The sequence below is a fragment of the Dendrobates tinctorius genome, unplaced genomic scaffold, assembly GCF_039654945.1.
Source record: "Dendrobates tinctorius isolate UK_male_01 unplaced genomic scaffold, ASM3965494v1 ptg000028l, whole genome shotgun sequence".
Lineage (NCBI taxonomy): Eukaryota > Metazoa > Chordata > Amphibia > Anura > Dendrobatidae > Dendrobates > Dendrobates tinctorius.
In genome coordinates, this window is record NW_027361696.1 from 98,412,926 (window position 1) to 98,433,012 (window position 20,087).

General features: G+C 43.4%; 1 protein-coding gene across 1 annotated transcript in view; it reads left to right on the plus strand.

The window, feature by feature from the left end:
• Positions 1 to 20,087, plus strand: part of LRMDA (leucine rich melanocyte differentiation associated) — a 1,311,384-nt gene that overhangs the window by 849,707 nt on the left and 441,590 nt on the right. Inside the window, exons 3-4 of the mRNA XM_073571197.1 lie at positions 3,330 to 3,456; positions 7,243 to 7,382. Coding sequence (XP_073427298.1) covers positions 3,330 to 3,456; positions 7,243 to 7,382 — 267 coding nt within the window. The remainder of the gene's footprint in view (positions 1 to 3,329; positions 3,457 to 7,242; positions 7,383 to 20,087) is intronic.

The following is a 20,087-nucleotide window of genomic DNA, read 5'->3' on the forward strand; positions in this document are numbered from 1 at the left end:
GGCAACTGGAGTTGGGCCATCTGTAGCTCATGCACTCTCTTTTGGAATTGCAGAATCAGCTTCAGCCATCTCTCTCGATTGTCTTGCCTGAGTTGCTGTAAGGGCATCTGCAGGAGGGGTGCTACCCTCGATGCTGCTGTGGCTTGCATCCATTAGTGGGACCTCTGCATCAGTGCCATTTATGCCTTGGATAGCCTCCCCTTCATCAGGGCTTGGGTGACAAGCTTGCTCTGTGTCAACTTGCAGCAGATCTGTAAGCATTTGTTGCCTGGTTTTGCCAGTGAAGTCTATCTGTTTTATACTACAAATGGCAACAAGGATCTCCTTGGTCTGCTGGTTATACCAAGCCTCCTCAACTGCAGTCCTAATTGCCAAACAAAAGATAGGACAGAAAAACAAAACAGGAGATAGGGGTTTAACTGCTACACATACGGTAATGCCCAAGGTGAAAATAATAAATAAAAACATTGAGTTTGATCCTCAGAACTCTGCACAAAAAACCCAATATTCATATCTGGACCTGGAGCGGGACTGGCTACCAAAGATGCTTTGATGAAAGAAAGCTCCTCCTGGAGGCCACAATAGATATCCTGTTTTAATCACTTGTCTACTGCAGGGAGTCTCTGGCTTCAAAAGAAGCTTGAAGCTGGAGCTACTGCGTTTTAATGAATTTTGCTCACTACACCATATGTTCAATGTGGTTCTCCTTCAATTAAGTGGAGACTCTTGTCCTCCTGGAGATTCTGTGTGAAAGGGAGGGTGAATGCCCCTTCCCTGGAGATGTCTTATGGATTTTAAATTTCCTTTGACAGTCTCTGTGATAGTCACCCCTGATTGGTTGCGCCAGACCATGTGATTGCTGATGGGCATTATGGGAAAGTCCATGCGGCCGTGCCTAAGTTCATGGGAAATGGTGATTTTTTTTCTGTGGGAATAGTATAGCAAATTGTTCAAATTTGTGGAGCCTGTGATTTTCATGAAACTCAATCTGAAGTTGATTTGTAGTGGATTCTGCTCATCTCTAGTAAAACACATGTTTCTTAAAGGGGTATTCCCATCTCCAAGATCCTATCCCGTAATAGGTGTAATAATAATATTAGCAAATACCTCCAATTAGAAGGTAGTGTAGTTTTTCTGATTTGCTATGTCTCTTTCCTCATGTGCAGGCATTGCAAGACCTTAGATATCCATGGTATCTAGTATTGTTACACCTACTATATATTGAGGCTCTTAAAGCTGGGAGTACCTCTTTATTTCTACTGTGTGTTTTAACTGTTAAAATATATCTGTATTACTCCTGACCTTGGTACCAGTCTCACAGGGTGTCTGGCTTTTTTATTTGATGTAACAACATTCGTTATTTTCCTTGAAATATTTAACAATGTCTTCCGACTGGTTAACATTAACCATCTACTTTTCCAAATTTCCTGGCTGCCAGTTGGTTAATGCAGCGAGCCTGCTCGGAATTATTTGCTATAAATGCTTAGCTGTGTGTCAGGCTCCTTCTGAGCATTCCTGCTGTCACTGTTGATTTATGCTGTGTCCTTGCAGTGCACAAATATGTGCTATTGACTGGACATGATGCACTACTTGCCCCAGAGGACCTTGTTTCAGCCAAGAAGAGAGCAACAGGATAGACAGAGATGGAAGAGAAAACATTTGGAGCCAGTACGTTCTGCTCAAATATGAATGAGTTAAGCTCAAAATTATACCCTCCAATCCTATGCTCTATTTATTGATGTTGCAAGGGAGTAGACAGAAAGGGGTGGCTGATATTTACTCAGGCATGAATGATGGATGACATCTTAAATTTGTGCCCAGGGATTGAAGGTGAAATGTGACAGCCTTATTTATCTTGGGAATGGAGGTTGGGTCCAGGAAAGACTAGGTGCTAGGAGATGCCAGACATTGACAAATACATCTCACTGGCATTTTGGGCATTGTCCTTTTTTTCCACCTTTACAACATTTACCGAATGATTCTTTTTTTTTTTGTAGTTTTGCTTTTTGTACACTTTAACTAGGTTTCAGGTGAATCTTTTCTCTTGTTAGAGTCAGTTGCTCTTTTGCAGTTTAGGCTGTCTGGATTTAAAAAAACAAAAAAAAGCAAAATACTGTCTGATGCCAGCTTGCACTCACCATCATATTTGGCATAGGAGGAGACGAGACTCAAGCATAAAACTGAAAAGAAGACCCCTCCTGAGCTGATTTCCCAGAAGTTCACTCCCGTAAGCACTTATGTGATGTGCCTCACATGGAAACATCAAGGATAGAGGGTCCAGTTTGTCTTCTTGGCTATGGTGGTTCCTTGTGACTAGGCAGATTCACAGATCTTACGGTGAGGTACTATGGGGATAACTAACCCTTCCTTGTAAACCTGAGGCATTTTCAGGAGTATTGTACACATTTTATAGCAGCTCCCTTATTTATGATTTACATGTGACCTCTGAGAGCCAAAAAGAATGTTTGCTTAAATTACGTAAAGCTGTTGTCCGGTCAGGAGCTTGTGGATTTTTAGCATATATTGCTGTGATATGAGACCATTATTTAGCTGTAGAACCTTCAGGAGGGTCTGAGGTAGTCTAAACCCTTCCAACTGACTGGTAGGTAGATTGTGAGCCCCAATGGGGACAGCGATGAATTCTGTAAAGTGTTGTGGAATTAATGGTACTATATAAATGAGTAAAATAAATGCAGATAAATAATTATGAAACTTTGGACTAAGTTTACTCACCTTTCAGGTGGTGTCCTGCTTTTTAGCTAAAAACATTGTTGCTAAATTAAACTTTGTCTCAAGCTGATTTCCTTGACTGTTAATGAAGAGAAATCCTCCACACGGTCAACTTGTAAAGTGTACATACCCTTTTTCTATGGCTGTTTCCCTTTTCCTCTTGGAAAATGCGGTGTAAATGGACATGTACCCTGGCCTGATGTATGTTGGTTTTCATACTAGTGAAAAATGGCAGAATAGGGATTCCTATGGAGAGAGATATGTGACTGTGATCCAAATAATACTGTCACGCTACACCTTGAGATCTCTACATTTCCTCACTGCCTTCTTTATAATGTTCGTTGGAAACTATTGATAAATGTCTGCTGTTGGCCAATATAAGTCATATATCGAGAATTACAGAGCACCCTGCACTCTATAGACATCACATTCTTGGTTTAGTCTATGGACATCAAGTGTCCCTATGGTCCACAGTAAAGCCTATTACAAAGATGCTGGATCTGACGTTTCCTCTAGGTGAACCGTAACTATAGCTGCTATCAGCTGTTCCACTACTGTGTTATTTTACTTTAAGGGCTTTTTTTCCCCTTTCTCTACAGATCCCTGGAAGGACTAGAAGATTTTGTGTGCCTAGAAGAGCTAATACTAGACAACAATCAACTGGGAAACCATATCACCTTCCCTCTACTCTCATACCTGCACACACTGACCCTAAATAAGAATGAGATATCCTTTAAAGCGTAGGTAATGTGGCCTCCAGTTCCTGGGTGTCTGTGCAGGTCTGTAAAGACCAGTTGTACTGCGCTGATGCGTTGCGTTTGTAGGGGAGTCTACTAAATTATAGCATTGGGGGTAAATTAATATAATTTGTTTAAAAACGCTTAGAATAATAAAATGATAGTTAATTGGAAGGAATGTGTACAGCTTCCCTCCTTTCTGTGACTTAGGTTCACCTCTGTATTGATGCCTCCATTCCAAGATTTCGCTATTTTTTCCAGTAAAATGACAGAAACCATTGTAAGTCAGTAGGGTCCTTCTGATGCCACCAATATCCATCATGTGACAGATCCGTCCATGGCTTCAATTCAATTCTTCTTTACGCAAACACTGTATTTCTAACCCCCATGGGATAGAGGCGAGATACACGATTGCCACATACTCATATGAAAATGAGATACCTGACCCTGAGGTGCAGCATACAATGAAGTGGGTATGTTCTCTATGGATCATTTTCAGTGTTAGTCCACATTAGAATTTGAAAATAGGAAATATGACCAGTTGGGGCCAGTACTTCAAAAATATTGCATAAAATTCTACATCCAAATTCTCTGATCCAAAATTATAATTTTAGGTGGAATACAAGTATTTATTAAAATCGTGTTCAAAAAGCTTACATGTCCTTTTATTCCCCTACCAACATCTGTTGTACATGTACGGCGCAAGTCGATGGTGAGTGTATGGAGCAGGCTCAGGCAGTGAGCTCGCCCCATACCGTCAGGTAATGGCTGCCTGCTACAGCCAGGTCCTGCCTCTAACAGCCACAGGTGGAGCACAGACTGCAACTATTAACTGTGAAATGCTGCTGTCAAACTCTGACAGCAACATTAACAGGGCGCCATCATGGGAGCGTCTCACTCCATGCACCCATCAGTGCTCTCGTAACGCGATCTCGGGGTGTATAGCACAAGTGATCAGATGATTGTATACTCTAGACTAATAAATACAATAAAAAGTTTAAAAAAAAGTTCAAAAGAGAAGATAAATGTTCAACTCGCCCTCTTTTCCCCCATTAAAAAATAAGGATGATCATTTTTTTTAAACAAAATCCACATGTGGCATCGCCTCTTTCAGAAAAGTTTGATCTATCAAAATATACAAATAATTAACTCAATTGGTAAACGCTGTAAGCAGAAAAAAAGAAAAAACTTAAACCGCCAAAATTGTGTTATTTCGGTCTCCAAGGTACCGCAAAATATTCTGTAAAAAGCAATAAAAATGTCATATCTATCCCCAAATTGTATAAAAACAGATGTTGTCTCGCCCCACAAAAATTAGCTTTACCGATCAAAAAAAATGGAAATGTTAAAGGTCTTGGAAAATGGCAACACAATCAAAAAATTTTTCCACCACTAAAATTCTTAAACAAAATCTGGACAAGTTTGGCACTGCTATAATTTTACTGATGAGCAGAATCATATCTCAAGGTCATTTTTACCACGCTATACATGCCGTAAAATCAATTCCCAGAAAATAATGGCAGAATTTCTTTTGTTTCGCAATTTCACTGCGCTTGGAATTTATTTCCCATTTTCCAGGACACTACGTGGAATGAAAAATAGTCTGTGTCTAAAAGCGTCTGTGTGGAAAGAAAAGTATAAAAGTCATGGCTCTTGGAAGAAGTGGAGGAAAAAACAAAAACGAAAATGTAAAAACAAAAATTTACCGTGTTGGGAAGGGGTTAAATCCCAATGTTCTCAATTGTAGCTCTTCAGCTTTACATCTACAAATGACGGCCCTTTTAAAAGTATAAATTCTCCAGATAAAACAACCACAACAAAAAAATGGTCGCTACCCGTACCGGCACCCTTCCAGCATTGTCTGTGCTGTGTCTCCCGGCGGTCACATGACATTATGTTACGACTGCTGATTGGCTTCAGGCCGAATTGTTCTGTCCAATGAAACCATCAAGGTTGCAGCCTGTTAGTGCCAGTCCGGGAAGTGAGCATTCGTTTTTTTATTTTACCCAGGGAACTTTAGCATTAAGAGGAGGGTAAGCAGTATTGGACTTCCCCATTGACATTTAAGGTTAACCCTGTGCCTTCTGCAGTTCTACAATACTACTAATATAGTAACACAAAGTGTTTTGCTGTATACATCAAAGAAATATCAATGATTAGTAAATTCTTCCTCAACAGAAATAAAGAAAGTTTGCATCAGATTCTGGGTAATGTTTTGTTAGACCTAGAGAAAGACACCAGTCGCAAGATGAATAAAAACAAAGTTGTCACTTTGGATAAAAATTAGCAATTATGAATTAGTCATTTCACTTGTCAGGTAAAAACAAATCAAATATTAAAGTTCTCTCCATAATAATGTAAAGATTAAAAAAACCTGTTTCTTTGTCTGTGCATGTGCCCTCTGGTGGTAAAATACCAGTATGCAGTATGTATACTGGAGCAGGCATGATATTTTGCAGGAAACAGCCTGTGCTTATAAAGCAGCAATGATTAGATAACAGTAGATCAGTGCAGAAAGTTGTAAAAGATCTCAGAGCTTTTTCGTGTCTGCTTTTCTTCTATATATAATGTCTTAATGCCCCATAGTTGGGCAGAGCTCTAGTACGAGGATCAGCCATACGTAGGGACGGCCACCAGTGGTGCTATGTTCTTTGGAGTACTGGCAACACTGAGGATAAGCCATTAATTCAGCACCACAGACATAAAGTATCACAATGCCAGACGATACAAACACAATATTGTATTAAAAAAATCTTCTAATAATTGTTTTTTGGCATAGGGTTATTTGAGATTAAAAATACATTGGATGGGATTGGATGTATCTGGTATTTCAGCTCTGCTTCATGTCAATGACAAGCACAATACTTGTCCATGGGATGTGTTTGGTAGTAAATTTTAGCTCCATTTAACACCAAAAAGAGAAAGTTGTGGACTTATGGAAATCACAGGATCAATAGAAATGCTAGTGATATGTAATGCTGGAATGGAGGTCTGTCCTCTTTAGTGATGAGTTCTGCTTTTATCTTGGACGCAATGATAATTAACCAGAGATTGGTCTGGAGACTACGTGGGTAACGTCATGAAGAGGCTTTCAAGAGAGAATGTCACGCTAGTCCTACTCCCAAGAATATGATGTTTTGTCTCATAATGTACTGTAGTCAGTCCCCTACAGTCTTTATTCCAGGTACAATTATAGATCGACGTTACATTGATTTGGTCATGGAATCGATGATACGGCTATTTCTCCAAATACCAGGAGCACAACGAAACAACACCATGCCATATGATGCCTTGTCTTCCGTCAAGCACATCTGGGATGTCACTGGTCAGCAATTGTAAGGGAATCTGCCAGCAGGGGATCTTGATGATTTTCCCAAGTGCATTCAGTGTGGCATAACCTCCCTCAGACAATCATTAATAACCTCAGTGATATCAGACAAGATGTGTGAGAGGATTTCTGCACGTGGCGCTCATACTCCATATTAAATCAATCAAGATGATTTGAAAATAATGTTTCCATTATGTCGTCATTTGCAGATCATTAACATGTCTATCCATCCTGTGATTTCCATAACTTCCTGGCTTTTCCTTCATGATTTTGCAATTTCTCTGTAAAGAAGCATAAATATCTGACACAACTGGTGAAAAGAAGTGACGATCTGGGCAGCCATATTTATCATTCTTCTACCAAACCCTTTAATAATAAAAATACAAATAATGATGTAACATACTGTATAATGACATGATTGTATTGACTTAACAATTCTTGCAATACCTGACTGAGCTGGATTACCTTTTGGACACGTTAGCAACATCAGCTCCAGCCCTGGAATATCTCAGCTTGCTTGGAAACCAGGCTTGTCCCAATGAACTTGTAAGCACAGAGAATGATGAAGATGACTACCAAAGATACAGGTCAGTAGCGCAAAGGCTGTGCTCACACTTGCATTGGGCATAAATAATTTTTAAAATACAGCATGGAAACACACCGACATGTGCACAGACCCATTTACATGAATGTGTCTACGTGTGTCAGTGTCTGCAGTACGTGTGAAAACTGTCACCACACGTACCGGACACACTGACGTATGAAAGGGGCCTTATATTCAGTGCTTCAGTCTTTGTCGAACAGATACTCATTAAAGAAAAAAATGAAATACAAAAACTACAAGTATTAATTAAAAAATCCCAATGCAGTTAACTTTCTAGAAGCATGTGTTACAGTTTGCAATATAAATTTCCTATCAGTATGTTTTTGGAGTTTTTGAGAAAAGTGGAGTACCTGGAGGAAACCTACACAGACACAAGGAGAACATATAAACTCCTGCAAATGTTGTCCTTGGCATTGTATGAATCCAGGAACCCCAATGTGTCAACGGTACAGTGCTAACCACTGCGCCACTTTGCTACCCTGTATACAGTACAGTGCTAACCACTGCACCACCTTGCTACCCTGTATTCAGTACAGTGCTAACCACTGCGCCACCTTGCTACCCTGTGTATATAGTACAGTGCTAACCACTGTGCCACCTTGCTACCCTGCCCCTGCATATAGTGCAGTGCTACCCTCTGAGCCAAGGTGTTGCCTTATATTTAGTACAGAGCTAACCACTGAGTCATCTTGCTGCCCTATATATAGTATAGTGCTAAACACTGATCCACTGTGCTGCCCTATGTATAGTATAATGCTAAACAGTGATCCACTGTGCTGCCCTATATATAGTATAGTGCTAAACACTGATCCACTCTGCTGCCCTATATATAGTATAGTGCTAAACACTGATCCACTGTGCTGCCCTATATATAGTATAGTGCTAAACACTGATCCACTGTGCTGCCCTATATATAGTATAGTGCTAAACACTGATCCACTGTGCTGCCCTATATATAGTATAGTGCTAAACACTGATCCACTGTGCTGCCCTGTATATAGTATAGTGCTAAACAGTGATCCACTGTGCTGCCCTATATATAGTATAGTGCTAAACACTGAGCCATTGTGCTGCCCTATATATAGTATAGTGCTAAACAGTGATCCACTGTGCTGCCCTATATATAGTATAGTGCTAAACAGTGATCCACTGTGCTGCCCTATATATAGTATAGTGCTAAACAGTGATCCACTGTGCTGCCCTATATATAGTATAGTGCTAAACAGTGATCCACTGTGCTGCCCTATATATAGTATAGTGCTAAACAGTGATCCACTGTGCTGCCCTATATATAGTATAGTGCTAAACAGTGATCCACTGTGCTGCCCTATATATAGTATAGTGCTAAACACTGAGCCATTGTGCTGCCCTATATATAGTATAGTGCTAAACAGTGATCCACTGTGCTGCCCTATATATAGTATAGTGCTAAACAGTGATCCACTGTGCTGCCCTATATATAGTATAGTGCTAAACAGTGATCCACTGTGCTGCCCTATATATAGTATAGTGCTAAACAGTGATCCACTGTGCTGCCCTATATATAGTATAGTGCTAAACACTGAGCCATTGTGCTGCCCTATATATAGTATAGTGCTAAACAGTGATCCCCTGTGCTGCCCTTTATATTGTACAGTGCTAAACACTGAGCCACGTGCTGCCCTGTATATACTATAGTGCTAAACACCGATCCATCGTGCTGCTGTGAGGTAGCCAGAGTGGTAGTCGTGGCGAGGAGCTGTTGCATTGCCACACCCTGGCACCTCACAAAGTCCCATCTGTTTTGTGTGATATGTACCAAGTAGAACACTCACATTAGATTCCTTCTGATTCTGTGATCTCAGCTCCAGATTCATGGTTCACACAAACAACTCCAGACTCCATGTCCATACTCAACAGTACAACTTTACTTGAAATCAAGGTTCTTGGTACAGACGTAGCACAGTTCCTATTCATTTGTATTCCTTGAGCTCTCCCTGCCTTCTCTTACAACTTCCATTCTGAAAACATTTGAATTCCTTGAGCTCTCCCTGTCTCTTCCAACAACTTCTGTCTTCATGTCTTTTGTCCGCTAGTGAAAAAGGGACGATCATACTTTCCAAATTATGTAAGTGGCCCATTGAAAATAAGAAATACCACGCAGTCGTCATTTGTGTTTTGTCCATATTTTACTGTTAAAAGGGTAGGAGAAGCTAAGATTTGTCTTCTTCATATGAGAAAAGCCAACAAAGATAGTAAAAACTGAATCATGACCATAGTTAGATGCAACACATTGAAAAAAGGGTCAGTTTTTTTACAGAGAAAACTCAAAGAACTGATGGGTAAAATCAGCCTTACGCCTTCCATCTGGAATTGGTATGCTGCAGTTCTATATCTAGGTGATATTTGAGAGAAACATGACTGATCCAGTACAACACAATGAAGAAACAGAACAGATCGTAATGGATCCCTCATTTGGGTCATTGTAAATTCATCATGCAGTAAAAATAGCGTAAGAGAACCACCCTCCACATGCCCTATTCAGTAGCTGTTATATGGACTATGCCGAGCCACTGGTCACACTTCTCCCAGCAAGGTTAGCCGGTTGCTGGGGATTTTGGTAGCCGGACTCCACATTTATGCAGTTGGGTCTAATGAGACAACCTGTTATGGAGATGGCCAACCTTCCTACCAGTAATCCTGTAACCTGTTCTCAAATGACAAATGTTCCCATCCGATAAGTCATAAGGTTAGATTGACTTGTCACAATGGCTCGCAGTTACTAGAGCTACGGATTGAGGGGTTTTTAGTATCCGTCACAGATAGAAAATATTATTTAAAACTGACACTTTTTGCATAAAGAAGTTATTGTGCCCAGTGATTTGGATGACTGTCGCCTGTGCTGCACATATTGCATTTAGGTCATATTCACTGCCGATAAATGCCTCACTGCGGAACCTTAGGAAAGACACATAATCCTTCCCTGTGCCTGCAACTTTTATTTTGGTGTTCCTTTACGCAAGTAAATTTTTGGCTACCGCACAATGCGCCATATTTGTTTAGCTGACATGTAGCTGTAAAGGAAACACAGAACAGAAAACTGAAAGATTTGCATAAGAGCAGGAACTAAGTGCCAAGAATGTCACAGGAAAAATGATATCTGTGGCCAAGGTATAACTTGATGCTCTACACATGACCCCCATTTATCATATGTCAGTTTTCATACTATGGGACAAAGGGACCTTTTCGGCTCATCTGGTTCCAGGGCCTGTCCCCCTCATGTACGTCCTGCCTTGTGACCCTTGTGAACCCCAGCAGAAATCGAAAAGCACATGTTGTCTCTCTACCTGTAAAAACATCTTTACCAGTACAGAAAATAATTGTCCTGCTGTAATAAGCTACGTCATTGATTTAAAGGCTTGAAAGAAGCTTTCTAGATGGCCCTAAACCCCCTTTCACCTTAGCAAACAGTGCAGCTCACGCTTAAGACAGAACAAGTGTTTTCCATTAGGTAATTCCAGGCTTTGTCATAACCAGTTGAGTGCATTTTTGTGAACTTTTACTTTTTGTGTTGGTGTCTAAACCTCTAACACAATGCAAACAAGTTACCTTCGATAACTCCTTTGAACCTAAGCACCCGCACAGGTTAAACACTGAAGTGTCTACTGAACAGACAGGCAGCACCTTTTAGCCATACCGACGCAGGATATCACATGCCTGCTCTTCATGCTTCACCTTTGGAAACTACAGAATTCCCCAGACAGAGAGTCCTGAGAAGACAGAAGCTTTCATCTTTCTTTATTCTCTGTCTCCCTAATCAAAGAGCTTGGCTGAATCCTCCTTTCGTCCTGTGCCATGATCCACATGCAGCCAATGATGACAGCCTTGTCTGTGTGTCTACTGGCGCCTTTGCCACTGTAGACTCATTTATATAAGTTCCATACAACTGCCTCAATGGAAACTTTTACAGGGGTTGTCACATAAATATACCTGTTACTCCTAAACAGTAGCTCAGCATAACAAGATTTGTAGCAAATGTTATGGAAATGAATGGAGACACGGTAATGGGTGCCAATGTGTAGAAAATGAAGAGTTGCAAGAGTGCGAAGCGGCCTTCATCCTCACAGTCCTTTGTTCACTGTCCTGCTGAAGATGTTTTAAAAGGCGCCAAATAAATGTTGGATTTTATTCGGTGAGTGCAACCCTTCATTTTCTACATATGAACATGCAGTACTGTTTTTTCTTAGGTGAGCACCCAAAGATTGGGACATGATATCCTGCGGTTTCTTGTGGATTCCATTTGTGTACATTAAACACAGGAGGTGTAGTGGCACTGCTGATCACTTTATGCTTGTGTAGACTGTAATGGGTGCCACTTGTGAAGTAAATTTAAGGTGAAAATGCACCTTATAGGGAATCTGTTGCGGTACTCGCAGGAACGCAGGATATCATGCACCAATCGAGCTGGAGGCGGAGCAAGAGCAAACTCAACTTTTATATATGGATTATATGGATAAACGGTAAAGATGACAATGGTTTTCAACCCAGGGTAGCTAGATACTATTACACCAATAACACGATATCAGACAATATGGCAAGTGCTGGTAACTATATGGCCGACTACGGGTCCTTGGACTATAGTTAATGATCAGCGAAATGTCACTTACAAATCTCTGACGTCCTGCAGAGTTGTTGTCCGGGAGCTGTCTGTTCGGCGTCTCAGCTGCTGGACACAGCCGACGAGGAGTTGACGCAGGCTTTGGGCATCCCTACGCCCAAGTGCAGAAGGGGCGCAGCAGGCCTCAGGAGGGTTCCCCACCGTCGGGGCTGCCCCTCTAGGAGGCGAGGTAGTGGCAGCCATGGGTCTCAGCGTACAGGCCACAGCCATGGCCTCAAGTGGGGCAGTGGCGGCCGTGGGTATCAGCGTACAGGCCACAGCCGCGGTATGGAGCGGGGCAGTGGTGACCACGGAACTCGCTGTATCTCTCCCTCGCATTGCTCAGTACCGTCCTCTCACCGGGTTATTTGAGCCCCCATCCTTTCTCTCTGGAAGACGCTGGCTCGCTCTTGCTCTCCAGCTCCACCCAGACTCCTCCTTCCTGTCTCTCGTTTCTCTCCTCGCCGAGTGCCTCCTACTGGTCTCCTGTGCTCCTTTTATAGTCGCTCCACCCCCACATTTTCTAGAAGAGCCTCCGACTCGGCCTGTAACTACTTCCCACGGGAACATACTCTCTGGGAACCTAGGTGACAGCCCCCATAGTTCCAGCCCAGTCATTCAGCGAGCCCTTTTTCCGGGGCTCTCTCTCCTACACTCCCCCATCCTTTTTGCTCACCAGTCCTCGGGAGAGGGTTTGGGGGGTTTGTGTTTTTGTCTTGGCGCTGAAGTCGTTTTTGCCATACAAACTAATCTTGTTTATATCGTTCGGGATTTTTTCCTGCTGTAGACCACTCAGAGCGTCACGATTCGGTTGGTGTGGTGGAGTCATCTGCGGTGGTAGAAGGTGGTTAGATAGCTGGGGCCACAGGGGCACTGGCCCTGGGTGTGTTGGCCCTTATTGCCGGGTAGTCCTCTTCATCTTCATCATCCCAAACAGCTGGCGTAGGATCTGGGGACTGAGGAGGGGCCTCGGGCTGTTCGAGATCCATGGATATACAGGGCCACAACATATTGCGATGTACTGTTCGGACGAGTCAGTCCCCTTCATTTTCAGACTGTATCTCATATACAGGCCCATCTGAGCGTATTTGTCATAGTACTTGGTAGGGATTTTCCTCCCACCGGTGCTCCAATTTGATTTGGGGGCGCCGGTCTCGTACGAGAATGCGATCTCCTTCACGGAATTCTGTGGGTTGCGATGGGACTTTTCCTGGGTGTTCCAGATCTCGGAGCTTTGTTTGCACTAGTCTTTGTAGAGTCTGCAGACGGTAACGGTGATCCCAGACGCATGAGGGGATCCCTGCCCACGGTCGTTCCTCATTAGGGTCCTTCTTGGCCGAAGAGTAGTGAGTATGGAGTGTAGCCAGTGACTCGATGTACCTGGTTGTTATATACCCAGACCAGTTCGGGGGCGTACTCGGGCCAACGGGTCTTCCGGTCATCCTCCAGGGTATGTAGCATTTGGATATAGGTTCGATTAAATCGTTCGCAGGTCCCGTTCCCCTGCGGATGGTATGGTGTGGTCCAAGATTTGTCAATGCCATACAGACGATGTAGTTCCTCCATTACTTTTCCCAGGAAGCAGGCACCCTGATCCAAGTGGATACATTGAGGGCAACCATACACTTGCGTAAAATTCTTACAAATAGCGTAGGCTGCGGATTCCGCTGTTTAGTCTCTGGTGGGGGTCACCACGGCGAACTTGGTAAAATGGTCTACCATAACTAGGCAGTGCTCGTTCCCCTTGTGGGCTGGACTGATGGTCAGGTAGTCTATCATTAATAGCTCGATGGGTGCCATTGTTATTATTGTTTGTATAGGGGCTCTTTGCTCTGGTGGTTTGGTCAGCTCATATTGGAGGCATTTTCTGCAAACTTCTTCCACTTCGGTTTGTAACCGGAGATGGTAGGCTATGCGCTGTAGCCACTGGAAAGTCTTTTGTGCCCCAAAATGAGCCCCCTTTTCATGAGCTTCCCAGGCAATTTCAGTTATTTGGGCCCCCGGCACTACCACCTGCCATGCTGCTGTTGGTTCTGCGCTTTGTTCCGCTTTTCAGTACAATAGTCCAATTTTGATCACTAGCCTCTCCCACTGGCGTAGCATTAGTAACGTGTCCCGAGAAAGCGTTTTCTTTGAGCCTCATTGGGCAGCTGTTTTGCGGCTACCCATCGACGTAGGGGGCCAATTTCCTCATCTTCCTGTTGCTGACTTATCCATTCGTCCCGGGATTATTCTAGGATGGCCCTTGTGGGTCCCACAAAGGACTGTTCTCTGGTCACCGCCGTTGTTTTGGCAGTGCTTGAGGAAAATTGTGTTTCTTCTCCTTCTAACTCTTCATCTCGGCTCCGCCCTGGGGCTGTGTGTCGGATTCGGGACAAGGCGTCAGCATGGACGTTCTCTGCCCCTCATTTGTAAATGATTTTATACTTAAATTTGGCCATCCTGGCTACCCAACGGTGCTCCAGGGCCCCCAATTTGGCATTTTCGAGGTGGGCTAGTGGGTTGTTGTCTGTTCGCACCACCACCTCGGAGCCCACTAGGTACTCCGCGAATCGCTCCGTCATGGCCCACACCAACACAAGGAGCTCGAGCTTAAAGGAGCTGTAGTTGTCGGGATTTCGTTCGGATTCGTGAAGCTACCGGCTGCCATAGGCGATCACCTTCTCTCGTCCGTCCTGCATCTGGGAAAACACAGCCCCCAGCCCATGCAAACTCCTGTTGGTGTGCAGAATAAACTGTTGCGTGAAATCCGTGTAGGCCAACACCGAGAGTGCGGTTTTGAGGTCTCTGAAAGCTTCCTCCTGCAGTTCACGCCATTGTACCTTCCAGCTGTTGGCACCGGCTGGGGTTCCTTTTAGTAGGTCCTGCAGGGCTCGGGCTCAGCGGGCGAAGTTTTTCATGAAGCGATGGTAATATCCAACCAACCCTAGAAAGGCCCGCACATTCTTCACCGTTTCGGGCGTAGGCCACTCCTGTATCACAGGGACCTTCTCCAGAGACAGTTTCACGCCCTCGGTGGAGATGACATGTCCTAGATAATCGATCTGTGTGTGGAACAGATGGCATTTCTGGGACTTTACCTTCAGCCCGTACTTTTGTAACCAGCCGAGCACTTGGCGCAGAATAAAAAAAAAACAGTAAAGCAATGTGCCATTAGGTTTATCACTTAAAGATTAGCGCTAACAGGGCAGGTGGTGCGCTGTGAGACTTACCAGGGGACCTGGATGTGTGCACGTGCCTGGAGAAAGACACAGTATCCGCTGCTTGTCAGCTTGTCCAGGAAGCAGTGAAAAAGGTATAAATGGATTGTGGGTAGCATAAGCTGGTGTGTAATCAGCCTATCGCTGTGAAGAGGTGGTGGGAGGAGGCAGGAAGCTCCTGGCTGTGCGTCTCAAGCCTCTCTGTGAAGGGAGGAAGTGACATTTTGTGTTCCAGCGGCCATTTTGTTTGCGTTCCACCATAGGAATCTATATTAAAGTGATATTACACCGCCGCTGTGACACCTTTCCCCCTGACACCGGCCCGGTACCGAGTACCCCACAGCCCTGGGAGGGTGACCCATATCCCTCTTATTATAGCTGATATAGAGCGGTGATGGTGAGAAAGAGGTTCAGTGCCAATCCAAGGGATGAATGGAGACGGAAAAGGTCAATATAACTGGCTCTAAAAGAGAAGGACATAGAATTAGTTGCATATGATCAATACTTTACTTAGAAATGGCAATAAACCTCGCCTATGTCCAGTAGAAATGCACAAATGATACATCAGCACATAGTATAAGGCAATAAAAATGAGTTGAAATCATAAATGACTGATCTAAAGTTATTTAACATAATTCAAATTGAACTGTAGTCACATACAAAGGGGTGTGTCCCATGGATTAAATGAATGATCCCAAATCGTAATCCCTATTTAAGCCTCTCGAGTGTAGGGTACCCAATCTGTGAATCCAGAAGGCTTCACGTTCTTTTAATCTTTTTATGCGATCACCCCCTCGTCTTGGAAGTGGGACCTGTTCAATGACCTGAAAACGGAGTTGAGAGATTTTATGGTTGTGGGTAATGAAATGATGGGGGATTGGTAATAAAAGGTTTTTACAGTGGATGGTGGATTTGTGTTTGGAAATGCAATTTTTGACGGGCTGGGTGTTTTCTCCCACATAAACTAAACCGCATGGACATTTGATTAGGTAGACCACAAATGGTGTGTCGCAGGTGAAGTACTTCTGGATATTGTATTTCTTGCCAAACACAAATCCACCATCCGCTGTAAAAACCTTTTATTACCAATCCCCCATCGGCCGCATTTGGCCTTTATCAATTACTACAGAACAGAAAAAAATAATAAATAATCATTATTAACCCCTTACCTACAATTGACGTAATATTCCGTCCATGTGACCATGGACCTAATTACCATGGACGGAATATTACGTCATCGCGATCAGCGGCGCCCACGTGGTGAGCGCCGCTGATCGCGGCCGAGTGTCAGCTAATTATCATAGCTGACACCCGGCACAATGTGTCAGGGGCGGTCACGGACCGCCCCCGGCACGTTAACCCCTTGCACACCGCGATCAAACGCGATCGCGGTGTACCGGGGGTTAAAGGGAAGCATCGGCAGGGAGGGGGCTCCCTCTGTGCTTCCCTGAGCCCCCCACGGCAGCGCAATGTGCAGCGCTGCTGCGGGGGACTCCCTTCCTCCAGGCCCCCGAATCCAAGATGGCGACGGGGGCCTTCGGGGGCCTGAGGAAGCTGGCTTCCTCAGTGCCTGCAAAGCGCAGGCATGAGGAAGTCTGCAGCAGTGCCTGTGACAGATCGCTGATCTGTCACAGTGATCTGTGATGTGACAGATCAGCGATCTGTCACAGGACAGTGATGTCCCACCTGGGACAAGGTAATAAAGTAAAAAAAAAAAAAAAAAAAGTGTTAAAAATAATTTAAAAAAAATCGCTAAATAAATTAGTTAAAAAAAAAAAAAATATTCCCCAATAAATCCATTTTTTGAAAATAAAAAAAAACCAAAACAATAAAAGTACACATATTTGGTATCGCCGCGTCCGTAACGACCTGCCCTATAAAACTGTCCCATTAGTTAACCCCTTTAGCGAACCCCTTAAAAAATAAAAATAAAAAACGAAGCAAAAAATAATGATTTATTATCATACCACCAAACAAAAAGTGCAATAACGCGCGATCAAAAAGACGCATATAAATATCCATGGTACCGCTGAAAACGTCATCTTGTCCCGCAAAAAACGAGCCACCATACAGCATCATCCGCAAAAAAATAAAAAAGTTATAGCTCGCAGAATAAAGCGATACAAAAATAATTATTTTTTATATAAAATTGTTTTCATTGCAAAAAACCGACAAAACATAAAAAAAACGACCTAAATGAGGTATCGCTGTAACCGTACTGACCCGAAGAATAAAAGCGCTTTATCAATTTTACCACACGCGGAACGGTGTAAACGCACCCCCCAATAGAAATTCATGAAACGCTGGTTTTTGTTCATTCTGCATCCCAAAAATCGGAATAAAAAGCGATCAAAAAATGTCACGTGCCCGAAAATGGTACCAATAAAAACGACAACTCGTCCCGCAAAAAATAAGACCTCACATGACTCGGTGGGTCAAAATATGGAAAAATTATAGCTCACAATATGTGGTGATGCAAAAACTATTTTTACAATAAAAAGCCTCTTTTAGCGTGCGACCTCCGCCAAACATAAAAACCGCCATAAATCGTAAATCAAACCCCCCGTTATCACCCCTTTAGTTAGGGAAAAATAATAAAACTAAAAGAAAATGTATTTATTTCCATTTTCCCGCTAGGGTTAGGGTTAGGGTAGGGTTAGGGCTAGGGTTAGGGTTAGGGCTAGTGTTAGGGCTAGGGTTAAGGCTAGGGTTAGGGTTAGGGCTAGGGTTAGGGCTAGGGTTAGGGCTAGGGTTAGGGTTAGGGTTAGGGATAGGGTTAGGGCTAGGGCTCAGATTAGGGTTAGGGGTGTGTTGAGGTTAGGGTTGGAGTTATAATTGGGGGTTTCCACTGTTTGGGCACATCAGGTGCTCTCCAAAGGCAACATGGCGTCTGATCTCAATTCCAGCCAATTCTGCGTTGAAAAAGTCAAATGGTGCTCCTTCCCTTCCAAGCTCTGCCATGTGCCCAAACAGTGTTTTACCCCCACATGTAGGGTATCAGCCTACTCAGGACAAATTACAAAACAACTTTTGGGGTCCAATTTCTCCTGTTACCCTTAGGAAAATAAAAAATTGGGGGCAAAAATATAATTTTGCGGAAAAAAATGTTTTTTTTATTTTCACGCCCAGGCGTTATAAACTTCTGTGAAGCACTTGGGGGTTCAAAGTGCTCTCCACACATCTAGATAAGCTCCGTGGGGGGTCTAGTTTCCAAAATGGGGTCACTTGTGGGGAGTTTCAATAGTTTAGGTACATCAGGGGCTCTCCAAACGCACATGACACCCGCATACCAATCCATCAAAGTCTGCATTCCAAAACGTCACTACTTCCCTTCCGAGCCCCGATGTGTGCCCATACAGTAGTTTTCTCCCACATATGAGATATCAGCGTACTCAGGACAAATTGGACAACAACTTTTGGGGTCCAATTTCTCCTGTTACCCTTGGGAAAATAAAAAAAATGGGGACTAAAAGATGATGTTTGTTGAAAAAATACGATATTTTTATTTTCACGCCCGGTCGTTATAAACTTCTGTGAAGCACTGGGGGGTTCAAAGTGCTCACCACACATCTAGATAAGTTCATTAGGGGGTCTAGTTTCCAAAATGGGGTCACTTGTGGGGGGTTTCCACTGTTTAGGTACATCAGGGGCTCTCCAAACGCAACATGACACCCGCAGACCATTATATCAAAGTCTGCATTCCAAAACGTCACTACTTCCCTTCCGAGCCCCGACGTGTGCCCATACAGTAGTTTTCTCCCACATATGAGGTATCAGCATACTCAGGACAAATTGGACAACAACTTTTGGGGTCCAATTTCTCCTGTTACCCTTGGGAAAATAAAAAAATGGGGACTAAAAGATCATGTTTGTGGAAAAAAATACGATTTTTTTATTTTCACGCCCGGTCGTTATAAACTTCTGTGAAGCACTGGGGGGTTCAAAGTGCTCACCACACATCTAGATAAGTTCATTAGGGGGTCTAGTTTCCAAAATGGGGTCACTTGTGGGGGGTTTCCACTGTTTAGGTACATCAGGGGCTCTCCAAACGCAACATGACACCCGCAGACCATTCCATCAAAGTCTGCATTCCAAAACGTCACTACTTCCCTTCCGAGCCCCGACGTGTGCCCATACAGTAGTTTTCTCCCACATATGAGGTATCAGCATACTCAGGACAAATTGGACAACAACTTTTGGGGTCCAATTTCTCCTGTTACCCTTGGGAAAATAATAAAATGGGGACTAAAATATCATGTTTGTGGAAAAAATACGATTTTTTTATTTTCACGCCCGGACGTTATAAACTTCAGTGAAGCACTGGGGGGTTCAAAGTGCTCACCACACATCTAGATAAGTTCCTTGGGGGGTCTAGTTTCCAAAATGGTGTCATTTGTGGGGGGTTTCTACTGTTTTGGTACATCAGGGGCTTTCCTAATGCGACATGGTGTCCGATCTCAATTCCAGCCAAAAACGTCAAATGGCGCTGCTTCCCTTCCGAGCTCTGCCATACGCCCAAATAGTGGTTTACACCCACATGTGGGGTATCAGCGTACTCAGGATAAATTGCACAATATCTTTTAGGGTCCTGTTACTTTTGGAAAAATAAGAATTGAGGCTGAAAAGATCATTTTTGTGGAAAAAATATGATTTTTTAATTGTACTGCTGTACGTTATAAACTTCTGTGAAGCCCTTGGGGGTTCAAAGTTCTCACCACACATCTAGATAAGTTCCTTGGGGGGTCTAGATTCCAAAATGGTGTCATTTGTGGGGGGTTTCCACTGTTTTGGTACATCAGGGGTTTTCCAATCGCGACATGGTGTCCGATCTCAATTCTAGCCAAAAACGTCA